The sequence below is a fragment of the Thamnophis sirtalis genome, unplaced genomic scaffold, assembly GCF_051295495.1.
Source record: "Thamnophis sirtalis isolate CommonGarterSnake01/CBP01778 unplaced genomic scaffold, rThaSir2_p1.2 scaffold_10, whole genome shotgun sequence".
NCBI lineage: Eukaryota > Metazoa > Chordata > Lepidosauria > Squamata > Natricidae > Thamnophis > Thamnophis sirtalis.
In genome coordinates this window covers 7,733,926-7,746,586 of record NW_028261390.1, presented here as the reverse complement: position 1 = coordinate 7,746,586, position 12,661 = coordinate 7,733,926, and the positions used below count along the sequence as shown (strand labels likewise).

General features: G+C 45.6%; 1 protein-coding gene across 1 annotated transcript in view; it reads right to left on the bottom strand.

Annotated features, from left to right (window-relative positions):
* Window positions 1-12,661, bottom strand: part of ANXA3 (annexin A3) — a 36,367-nt gene that overhangs the window by 21,901 nt on the left and 1,805 nt on the right. Inside the window, exons 2-3 of the mRNA XM_087724000.1 lie at window positions 9,370-9,407; window positions 1,604-1,691 (exon numbers count right to left, since the gene is read on the bottom strand). Of these exons, the coding sequence (XP_087580126.1) occupies window positions 1,604-1,691; window positions 9,370-9,384 (103 nt within the window). The 5' untranslated portion in view covers window positions 9,385-9,407. The remainder of the gene's footprint in view (window positions 1-1,603; window positions 1,692-9,369; window positions 9,408-12,661) is intronic.

The window sequence follows — 12,661 nt, the reverse complement described above, 5'->3', positions numbered from 1 at the left end:
CTCCGAACAAACAGGAAGTCCGTTCCCGAACTTCCGGTTTGCCCATAGGGCTGGTTTTTTGTGCTCCGGAGGCTTCAGGGAAGCTCATGAAGCCTTCCGAGGGCCTCCCGGGGGTGGGGGAGGCTCTTTTCGCCCTCCCCAGGCTCCTATAAAGCCTCTGGAGCCTGGGGAGGGTGAAAAATGGCTTTAAAAAAGGGTGAACTCAGTTTGGCCAGCGGGCGCATGGATGCTGGCCAGCTGTCAGGGCAGCGCCTCACATGCCCTGACAAATGGCTCTGTGTGCCACCTGTGCCACAGGTTCGCCATCGCGGCTCTATCCCATTCTTTGCAAGTTTCACGGACTAGTTTCATGCAGTAACGCCTGAGAGAAGCAGCAGAATCACATGCGGCTTGGCTTGGGGATAGGTGACAGGTTTTGGGTTTTTAAACGGTCATCCTATGGGACGTCAACCGAACTTCCAAAATGTCCTTCCTTCCCAACCTGAAGTCCAGGTGGTTTCAAGGATACTGCTAGGCATTCTTCTTTGCAGAATGCAAAAATAGCTCACCAGGCCTTCTCCCGTGTTGTTCTTTCATCCTCTCAGTGCAACACACACTGGGGGCCACAGTACCAACAGGAGATCGACTCTCTAAGGCAGGGGTGTCGAACTCAAGGCCTGGAGGCCAGATCCGGCCCGCGGGGTGCTTAGATTTTGTTGTGGCCCATCAACGGCCAGCAGAGTCAGACAGTGAGGAGGTTGGGGAGGAACTTGGGCCAGCCCTGGGGGCTGAGGTAAATTCAGACGAGGGCTCTGCGTCGGAGGCAGAGAGGAAGCTAGACAGCAGTGAGGCAGAAGAACAGCTGGAGCCTGTTCCCAGTGTGCGCCTGCGCAGAGCTGCCAGAAGACAAGAACAACTAAGAAAGCAGGGTCAACTTGGGAGTAAAGCCACACCTTGGAGGTGATTGGCCCCTCCCATAGAAAACAAAAAGAAGAGTGAAGGGGGAGGGGGATTTTGCGAGAAACAATTCATTAATTCGGTTGTTTCAAGAGTGGAAAGTTCTGTTTGTGACTATAAGAGACTCTGGGCCAAGTGTTGAGTTGCCCTGCGCTTGGAAACTAGTTATCTGGCAGCTCTCCAAGCGAGATAAGGTTCGTGTGGATAAACATTCCTCTGAAAGACTATTTGCTCAGCCTTGCTGACTGTGAATGAAAGGAATTCACAGTCGTGTAAGTAAGAAAAGGTTTTGCCGGGACCAAGACTCTGCTTCTTGCTTTTTAAGGAAGCCGAGGCCAGAACAGATTTGGCCACCCTGGAAATAGCGAAGGCCCGGCCAGCGGTGCCTCTGCAAGCAAAAAAGGGGCTCCTCCTGAGCTCCGTTTTTGCTCGCAGAGAGTTGCAGGAGGCCGTCCCAATTGAAAACTGAGCTTGGGAGCCCATTTTCTCTGGCAGAGCCCTCGGGCCACTGGAGACTCCGAAACGAGTGTATGTCAAGCTGGCCACGCCCACCCCCACCATGCCCACCCCAGCCCCCGAGGTCAGAGACAAACCTGATGGAATCGAGTTTGACACCCCTGCGTCATGCAAACTGTCCCCCTTTCCCGAAAGAAAACAGGATGCTCACCCAGTCCTTCCATTGCTTTTTTAAGTGCCTCTGCATCTTTGGAAGCATTGAATCCTGCGGAATCCTGAATCGTCCCTCTAGAACCAACCTGGAGGAAAAGAGATGGCACTCAATGACATAGGATTCAAGAAACGCATCAAGCAAACCGGATTTTAACACCAGCGCCGAATCACTTAACAACTGGGACAGGGAAGGCGGTAAAACGGGGCAAGTTCACTTGACACATTTCTCACTTCACGACATAAATTCTGGGCTCAACTGCGGCAGTAAGTCAGGGACCATGTGTGCTTTATTATTTTCTGCCTATGATACAGGAATCTCCCCATCCAGGCAGCCAATCCCATGGGAAAAAATAGAGAAGGAACTTAGAGGGAGTCGGTCTTAGCCATTTTGTGGTTTTGCAGTGACTCCAGGCTAGATGCAAACTTGATCCTTCCTCCCTGGTGGCTGGTTGTTTCCCAACAGGTATAATGATTGTTGTGGCCAAAGTCGGCCAGCAGAGCTGGTGGCAGACTCTGACAGTGAGGAGGTTGGGGAGAAACATGGACCAGTCCTGGAGTCTGGGGAAGGCTCTGATGAGGGCTCTGTGTCGGAGGCAGAGAGGGGGTCAGAGCCGTATGCCAGTTATCAGCTGCCTTCGGAGTCAGACATCAGTGAGGCAGAAGAACAGCTGGAGCCTGTTCCCGGTGTGCGCATGCGGAGAGTTGCCAGATGAAGGGAACAGCTAAAGAACAGGGGTCGACTTGGGAGTAAGGCCACAGGTGGATGATGAATGGCCCCTCCCAGAGGAAATAAAAGAGGAGCGAAAGGGGAGTGGAGTTTGCAGGAGACAATTTGTTCGCTTAATTGGTTCGTGACTCTCCGAGACTCCTTGCAAAAGTTTTGCAGAGATCGGCCTGGCAGCTCTCCAAGCCAGATAAGGTCTGTGACTGTAAATCCTCCCTCGAAAGACTTTGCTGGATGTGAATGAGCAGAATTCACAGCAAATTAATGAAAGAGGTTTTTTGTTGGGACAAGAAGTCTGCTTCACCTCTCGGGAAGCCTCAGTTAGAATAGTGATAAAGGTGTGGGACTAGGAATGATGAGATCTAGGTTCAACTCAACCCTTAGCCATGTAGAAACTTAGGTTTGTCCCTCTCTCTCTGCCCACAGAGACAAGCCAGGAAAAGTGGTAAAAAACAAACCACATTCTGGAGTGAAGTGCTGCTTTGTTGAGAACTAGAGGAAACCAGAATCCCAAGTAAGAAAGAGAAGATGGTAAATTAGATCTGTTCTCATCTATATTTTCTTTTTTGCCATGTTTCCCTGAAAATAAGACAGGGTCTTATTTTCTTTTGACCCCCCCCCGAAATAAGTTCTTGGTCTTATTTTTGGGGAGGTCTTATTATTTTTGACGTGCAGAAGGCGGCGAGCATGGTCACCTTATGGATGCTGCTGTGTTGCAATATTTTCAGGGAGGGCTTATTTTTGGGGGAGAAGGGCTTATTTTAGCGCATGCGCTCAAAAGCGCAATTGGGCTTATTATCCAGGGAAGTCTTATTTTGGGGGAAACAGGGGACATCCATTATGAAAAGACACTAGTGCAATCGAATACGTAGAAGCATGCAGTCACCTTTATAAAAAAAACATAGGAAAATTGAGATAGGACGCTAAGACAGGAGGCCCTCAAACGTTACAACAGAGAGTCATTTTCCAGCCCTTTATGGCAGAGTCATCGCAAAGCTGATTTATTCACCCCAAGGAAAATAAATGTGCCAACAAAAGGAAACGCTTGAGTTTTTAGTTGATAGCATCTGCTGTTAGCACAGAAGAGGATGTAATTCACGTAGGTGTGGAGAAAGAAAGAAAGAAAAAAAGAGCAAGCTTTGATATGATCTCAGCCTTTCAGGAATGCTGACTTAATTCCTCTATTAAAAAAACAAAATTAAAATGAGCCCTGCCTGGATGACACACTCGGAAGAAATCACAACTCGGAAGAATAAAAGGTATAAATGCAAAAAGCCCTCGCCGCACGACCACAACCGAGCCAAACATTTCTGTTACTAAGTGAGACAGCTGTTAAGGGAATTTGGCCTCACTTTACGAACTTTCTTGCCACCGTTGTTAAGTGAATCATTGCAATTGTTACACTAGTAACCCAGTTGTTAAGTGAACCTGGCTTCCCCGTTGACTTGGCTTGTCAAGAAGGTCGCAAAAGGGGATCGCGTGACCCCCCAACACACTGCAACCGTCATAAATATGAACCAGTTTGCCAAGCATCCAAATTTTGATCCCCTGACCATGGGGATGCTGCAACGGTCGTAAGTGGGAGAAATGGTCCTAAGTCCCTTTTTTCCAGCGCTGTTGTAACTTCAAATGGTCACTAAGTGAACCGTCATAAGTCGAGGACTACCTATACAGGTAAACCTCAATTTACGAGCAATCGTTAGCAACCGTTCAAGGTTGCTTCAGACATCCCTGTTTTGATCGAGGCTTCCCGAGAGCATGAAGCCAACTCCTTGTCCCGACAAAAACCCCTTTTATTAATTGACTGTGAATTCACATCCAGCCAAGTCTTTCAAGGGAGGATTTACAGTCACAGACCTTATCTGGCTTGGAGAGCTGCCAGGCCGATCTCTGCAGAACTTGGCCAGGAGTCTCGGAGAGTCACGAACCAATTAAGCGAACTAATTGTCTCCTGCAAACTCCACTCCCCTTTTGCTCCTCTTTTATTTCTTCTGGGAGGGGCCATTCATCGTCCACCTGTGGCCTTACTCCCAAGTCAAGCCCTGTTCTTTAGCTGTTCCCTTCATCTGGCCACTCTGCACATGTGCACACTGGGAACAGGCTCCAGCTGTTTGTCTGCCCCACTGATGTCTGACTCTGAAGGCAGCTGATCACTGGCATACAGCCCTGGCCCCCTCTCTGCCTCCGACAGAGAGCCCTCGTCCGAGCCTTCCCCAGCCTCCAGGACCGGCCCATCTTCCTCCCCAACCTCCTCACTGTCCGAATCTGCTGCCAGCTCGGCTGGCCGCTGGCAGCCCACAACAATCCCAAAAGGGATTTACAATCCTGTTGTGAAGTTTGGACCACGGGGATTCGCTTTACGTCCATCGTGACTCACGGACTACCTGTATTCACGAAATGAATGAATTCCCACCCCCACCCCCTTTCTCCACCTCACTCTGCACTGCAGTGTGGATTTTGCAGACGAAGACAAAAACAACCAGCGTAACAGCAAACTCTATTTAAAAAAAGAAAAAAAATCAGGGAAGGAATTCAGCTGAAGCCCCACTGACTGTGAATCCAGGAGGTTCAGCAATAATTAGATTTTCCTCCCATAAGCCGACAGCCTCTCTCTTAACAAACTGCAATTTCCACATTTCATAGAGTTTTGGGGTTTGTTGTTGTTGTTGTCATTTTTTGCAACGTGGCAAAATTGTCTCGGCTTCTCAGTTTCCCCGAGGTCTGTATTTAGGACGAGCGGGACGAGTTGTCGGCGTAAGAAATTGCATCCCACTGCAGAACACGTTTTCCGGCTTGTGCATTTTTTGCTACAACCTGCTTTAAATAACGTGATAGGGCCTTGAGCCCAATGCAGTCGAGGCAGATCAGTGAGAATGGGACCCACCAAAAGGTGTCGGATTGGATTGGATTGGATTGATTAGATTTCTATGCCGCCCTTTTCCCCGAAGGGGACTCAGGGCGGCTCACAACTCAAGTCAAGGGGGGGGGGGGATACAAATAAAGAATAAAAAGACGAACAAGACAATACCATAATTTAAAAAGCACACAGCAACCATACCATTCGAGAGGGGGACAAAAAACTCATTAGCCCCAGGCCTGTCGGAACAGACAGGTTTTAAGGGCTTTGCGGAAGGCCTGGAGGGTGGTGAGGGTTCGAATCTCCACGGGGAGCTCGTTCCAAAGGGCCGGAGCAGCCACAGAGAAGGCCCTCCTCCGGGTGGTCGCCAGCCAACATTGGCCAGCGGATGGAATTCGGAGGAGGCCTAATCTGTGGGATCTAATCAGTCTATTGGAGGAATTTGGTGTCCCAAATTCAAGACCCCCTTCTGTAAGAATTCCCAGGGAGTTTTCTTACATAAAGGTAAAAAGTAAAGGTTCCCCCTCTCACATATGTGCTAGTAGTCATTCCCGACACCAGGGGGCGGTGCTCATCTCCGTTTCAAAGCTGAAGAGCCAGCGCTGTCTGAAGACGTCTCCGTGGTCACGACTAAACGCCGAAGGCTCACGGAACGCTATTACCTTCCCGCCAAAGGTGGTCCTTATTTTCCTACTTGCATTTTTTACGTGCTTTCGAATTGCTAGGTTGGCAGAAGCTGGCACAAGTAACGGGAGCTCACTCCATTAGCAGCGCTGGGGATTCGAACTGCCGAACTGCTGACCTTTCTGATTGACAAGCTCAATGTCTTAGTCACTGAGCCACCACCTCCCTTTCATACCTACCTGATAAATGTGAATTTATCCCCTCTTTCAGTGTAAATGAAAAGTTTTTTTTAAAAAAATGAAGGACGGGCTAAAATTCTTTTGAATGTTTCTCGTAAGATAAATATAATTAAGGTAAACTTGGCTGCAAGATGATTTTCTGTTTTGAAAGGCCTTGCTCTCTGCTTATTACATTATTTTCAAGAGCTTTATGGGATATTGGAAACATTTTGGAGGGCTCTCCCCTGAGTTTGCATAGATTCCATCTTTAATCTTTTATTGCTTTTATGCCTAGGGCTGGGGAGAGGGGGGTGATTGCTGCCTGTATCGCTGCTGAGGGTTAGTTTCGATCTGGTTTCAGATGGCACCGTAATTGTTATCAATTCTATATGCTACGTAAGCTGCTGAGAATCATTCTGACTGTGTGGGGCTGAACTGAGTTTAATAAAGCATTCAATATTTTTTAGCAAGGGTATCATGCAATCTTCCAATACAAACATTGTAATTATCTGCTGAGAAAGATGGATTTCACAGTCTACACTTTCAGGCTTATTTCTTGCATGTATCATATTTATAACTTACCTGGAATCATCCTGAAACATTTGTAGAACAGAACAGAACAGAACAGAACAGAAAGGAAAAGGAAAAGGGCAGGGCAGGGCAGGGCAAGGGAGGTGTGAGCAAGGCAGCAACAAGGATAGGATAGGGGGAGGGGAGAGAGGAAGGGGAAGGGAGGGAAGAGGAGGAGAATAGAGTGGAGTGGAGGGGCAGGGGAGGAAAGGTGGAGAATAGAGTGGAGAGGAGTGGAGTGGAATGGTAGAGTGGAGAGGAGGAGAATAGAGCAGAATGGAGAGGAGAATAGAGTGGAGAGGAGAGGAGAGGAAAGGAGGAGAATAGAGTGGAGAGGAGTGGAGTGGAGGGAGAGGAGAGGAGGGGAGAGGAGGAGAATAAACTGGAGAGAGGAGTGATAGAATGGAGAGGAGAGGAGAGGAAGGGAGAATAGAGAGGAGAGGAGTGGAGTGGTAGAGTGGAGAGGAGAGGAGGAGAATAGAGCAGAATGGAGAGGAGAATAGAGTGGAGAGGAGAGGAAAGGAAAGGAAAGGAGGAGAATAGAGTGGAGAGGAGTGGAGAGGAGAGGAGTGGAGAGGAGAGGAGTGATAGAATGGAGAGGAGAGGAGGGGAGAGGAGGAGAATAAAGTAGAGAGGAGGAGTGGTAGAATGGAGTGGAGAAGAGAGGAAGGGAGGGGAGGAGAATAGAGTGGACAGGAGTGGAAAGGAGGAGAATAGAGTGGAGAAGAGGGGCATGGTAGAGAGGAGAGGAGTTTAACCTTGGGTACTTTAAGAGGCGTGGACCCTCTACTGCCATGGCTGGGGAATTCTGGGAGTTGAAGTCCACCCCAAAGTTCCCAAAGTTGAGAAACATTACAGCAGGGGATAATTAAGGAGGCAAGAATTCCACAGACTCACCAAATAAGGAGTTCCAGCCCAAAAATTAGGGGCAAAATGCAGACTCTTGCAAGCTTCAATAAGCACCCCACCCAGCTTGGACTGAGTTCATCCAGGTGGAATGGCTTTTGAAACTTTTGAATCACTTCTTTTTGGGGCGTTGTACAACTCAGACTAAGCTGGTGTTCGTTAAATAAGGAAGTAGCAAACACCACCATCCCACTCGCAGTTTATGTCAACAGAGCATTTTAAGGTGGTTTGGAAGAAAAACGGCAATAAATGCAGGCCGTCTTTTTTTAAAGCCACAATTGGAACCACAATTTCCATTGCTAAGCCAGGGAGCTGTTAAGTGAGACATCCCTGATTTTACAACCTTTCTGGCCACAGTTGTTAAGTGAATCATGAGGTCATTAAGCAAATCTGACTTCCGACATTGATTTTGCTGATAACATGATTCTGGGACTTTACAAGTGTTGTAAATATATACCAATTGCCAAGAGCCTGAGTTTTGATCATATGACCATCAGTTGTAAGTGCGAGGACTGGTTCTAAGTCACTTTCTTCTAACTTCGAATGGCCACTAAATGAATAGATGTAAGTCGAGAACTATTTGTGCATCACAAGAGGTTTAAAACAGCGGGAAACAACAATACTTCAATTATGTTCAGCCATTTATCAATCAGGAATGAAACAGATATCAATCAGAAATAAAAATGGATGGTTTTGGTTATCACAGAAAGAGAAACAAAGCTAGCTATTTCAACTGTAATTATTCTGATTTTTGCTGAATGGATGTTTCCGGTGCCAGGATAACTTGGCCAGTTTTGTAATTAATCTCACCCCAATTTTGTAATTAATTTGCAACTTGACTTGAGGATTAAAAAATATAATCTATTTCTTATTCAGTCCTAGGCTGCAAAATTTCTACATTTGCTCACTCAGTCCTACATTTCAATATGTCAATATTTACTTAGCAAGTGTTTGAACAGGAATTCGCCATAACATCAAGACTGCTGCTACTCTGAAGCATAAACCAGGCACACCCTCCGTGGTTTTTTTTAAAGTTTTTTTTTTTCATCCTGAAGCAAAAAAAAGGCTAGTTTGACAGCTTCGTGGACTGATCTGTATTTCCCCTGTTGCCTCACACTGTGGGGAAACGATTCATTTGCACAATTATTTGAAATTGTAAAGTAGAAGAAAGTGGCATCACACCACAGTAATATGGATGGAAAATGTAAGGGTATTATTTCAGCAAAAATCATTTATCTAATGAAGGTGTCTCCAACTTGGCAACTTTAAGACTTGTGGACTTCAACTCCCAGAATTCCTCAGCCAGCCCCCTCTCTTAGGGAGTGATCCCTGTCCCAACATATAATTTTAATGCTGTTTTTTTCTTCTATACAAGGCTAAGGACAGAATAGAATAGAAATAGAATAGAATAGAATAGAATAGAATAGAATAGAAATAAAATAGAATAGAAATAAAATAGAATAGAAATAAAATAGAATAGAAATAAAATAGAATAGAAATAAAATAGAATAGAAATAAAATAGAATAGAAATAGAGTAGAAATAGAATAAGAAATAGAAATAGAAATAGAAATAGAAATAATAGAAATAGAAATAATAGAAATAGAAATAATAGAAATAGAAATAGAAATAATAGAAATAATAGAAATAGAAATAGAAATAGAAATAATAGAAATAGAAATAGAAATAGAAATAGAAATAGAAATAGAAATAGAAATAGAAATAGAAATAGAAATAGAAATAGAAATAGAAATAGAAATAGAAATAGAAGTTGGAAGGTTTCTTGGAGGTCTTCTAGTCCAGCCCCCTGCGGAAGCAGATACATTAGATTAAATCTAATAAATCTGGAAAAAATAATTGACTTACCCAAGTAGAAGTCATGATTATCTGTTTTCACAAAGACGCTGGGAAAAAAAAACAATAAATTGGGTTATTAAACAAGGATGAATTCAACTATATGCAATGCAGGGAACAGATGCAGATTAACAGAGTTGGAAGGGACCTTGTAGGTCATCTAGTCCAACCCCCTGCCGAAGCAAACCTTAGACAATTTCTAACAGATGGCAGCCCAGACTCTTCTTGAAAGCTCCCAGTGATGAAACTCTCATAACTTCCAAAGGCAACTTCTGTTCCTTTGGTTGATGGCTCTATCAGAAAACCTCTCCTTATTTTCAGGTTGAATCTCTCCTTGATCAGTTTCCACCCATTATTCCTTGTCTGGCCTTCAGGTGCTTTGGAAAACAGCTTGACCCCCTTCCTCTCTGTGGCAGCCCCTCAAATACTGGAACCCTGCTATCATGTCTCCCCTGGTCCTTCTCTTCACTAGACTAGCCAGGCCCAGTTCCTGCAACCGTTCTTCATATGTTTCTACCCTCAGCAAATGTCTGGTTATCCTCTGATAGGACATTTTTTTTAAAAAAAAAAGTTGCTTGCTATCTCTCGGGGTCACTGATCTCACTGAAAACCTGTTGTTGTTGTTGTTGTGATGATGATGATGATGATGATGATGATGATGATGATGATGATGATGGTGATGATGATAATCTTTGGTGAGATTCACAGCCTTTGGGGCTGGTTGGTAGCTCAACAGCTCGAGTCCTAACCAAGGACCTAGGAACTGTTAAGGTAACGTCGGAGGATATAAGTTGTTCCAAGTAGGGTGGATTTTTTGTAGAGTCAGAATGTTCAAGTCTGATAAATTTAGAATTTCCAAATAGCGAGGTAGCCCTTTAGGTATTGCTCCAAGGGCTCCAATTACAATCGGGACAACACACAATTTCTTTTTCCACAGTCACTCAACTTCAATTTGCAAGTCTTTCCATTTGCAATTTCACGGAATGGTGATTCTGCCTGCTTTGGGAGGAAGCAGGAAGACTGGCCAGCAGAGACCATGCGGGGTTGGACTAGATGACCTACAAGGTCTCTTCCAACTCTGTTAATGTAATAATCATCTGATAATTCTTTTTCCTTCGCCCTTCTTTTCCTCCAAGATGGAATTTAGAGACACTTTTCTATCTTCATGGGTTTCTTAATCAATGTTCCTCTCGGGTTTTGCATTTGAAAAGAGGGAAGTTTGGTTTAAGGAGTATATGCAACGGAGGTGGCGAAGAGCTCAACTCAGGATTTACTCCTAGGTTGGATTGAGCATCCTTCAACCGGTTCTTTCCGTTCTGTTCCCAAGCTCAAGGGTACAAGAATTGGAGAATCCATACATAGCACTAGTATTTAGACTTATATACCGCTTCATAGTGCTTTTACAGCCCTCTCTGAGCGGTTTACACAGCCAGCCTCTTGCCCCCCCAACAATCTGGGTCCTCATTTTACCCAACTCGGAAGGAGGGAAGGCTGAGTCAACCTTGAGCCTGGTGAGATTTGAACTGCTGAATTGCAGGCAGCCGGCAGTCAGCAGAAGTAGCCTGCAGTGCTGCATTCTAACCACTGCACCACCTTATTGGTTCAGATTAGCACTATCTACTGGGAAATGGTGGGTGGGTGGGTGGGAAGTTGTGGATTCTAGCGTTTGTTTGTCTGTTTGTATCCTGCCTTTATTTTTATAAATGACTCAAGGGGGAGAACATACCAGAGGTGAGTTCCTACCAGTTCGCACCTATTCGGTAGAACCAGTTCGTCAAATCTACCGAACCAGTTAGAAGAGGTTCCACCAGTGACCCGGAAAGCAGGCCACACCTACAGAAGAGGTTCCAAAAATTTTTGAAACCCACCACTGGCAAGGATCTTGTAACTTGACAGCTTTAAGACTTGCATGCTTCAATGCCAGAGTTTCTGAATAGCTACTTGGACCGATCTAAGTACTAATTCATAATTTCATATCCGGTCACATGGGGGCGGCAAGCCACTCCCATCCTGTCACATGGGTGGCAAGCCACTCCCACAAAGGAGGCCACACCCAGAGAGTAGGTTCCAACAATTTTTGAAACCCACCACTGGAACATACCCAATACTTGTTCTTCCTATTTTTCCCATAATAATGCTGTGATGTGGGCTTGACTCAGAGATGAATTGGCCCTTAGGCTTTCATGCCTAAAGCGGGACTCGAACTCCCAATCTTTTGGTGATTGGCCCAGACTCACTTAGTTGGCTTTCATGCCTAAGGTGGGACTAGAACTCCCAGGCTTCCAGTGATTGGCCCAGAGTCACCTAGTTGGCTTTCATGCCTAAAGTGGGACTAGAACTCCCACTCTTTAAATGATTGGTTCAGAGTCACCTAGTTGGCTTTCATGCCTAAGGCAGGATTAGAACTTCCAGGCTTCCAGTGATTGGCCCAGAGTCACCTAATTGGCTTTCATGCCTAAGGAAGGACTAGAACTCCCAGTCTCCCTCTGCTTGGCACAGAGTCACCCCCTTGGCCTTTCATGCCTAAAGCAGGACTAAAACTCACCAATTCCTTGTTTCTAGTCTGGTGCCTAACCCCTAGACCAAACTGCCCCTAAATGCTATGGAACTACATTTCCCATCTCCCTGCCAAACTAGAAAAGATAGTATATCTGGAGACCAGCAATTCATCCGCCCTGTTCTGTACAGGGCCACTTCTCCTGGGTCTCATCCAGGTGCCCTGCACCCCTCTCACCCCACCATGGCATCTTACTTTTTAAAACAACATTATTATTTCAAAAGCAAGTTGCCGAAGTTGACTGTGGTCAAATATTGATGCACCAGCTGAAAACTGCCAGAGGATCCTGAATAGCTGCATCAGGTGAGTCTCGGCTGATGGGACGTGTGAGGGGACCTCCCAGATCAGGAATGTGAAAAGTAAATAGATTCAGAAGGAAGCAAAAAGAAACCACATTCGTAGTTGCCAGAGAAAACTTCACCTGCCAACAAAGTCCGGTTCAAATAAAAGAAAACTTTGGTTCGTAATTCGATCATGGGAAAAATGAGCAGGGAAGGAAAGCGATCAGGATGCGAGAGGAACAGATCCACCCCGATTTCGTTGGTTTATTTCTGTTTTAAATAAACATTTAAACTGAAAGATAAATTGTTGGCGGAAAGAGGATGGCAGAGGGAGGGAAAAAAGGATGTGTGTGTGTAGTCATTTTGCTCAATCCCCCCCCCCCAATCCCATGCTAAATATGAGGAGCTACATGCCATTCTCTAAAGAACCTAATTGCCCGTCCCTATCAAGGACTACAGACGCAAG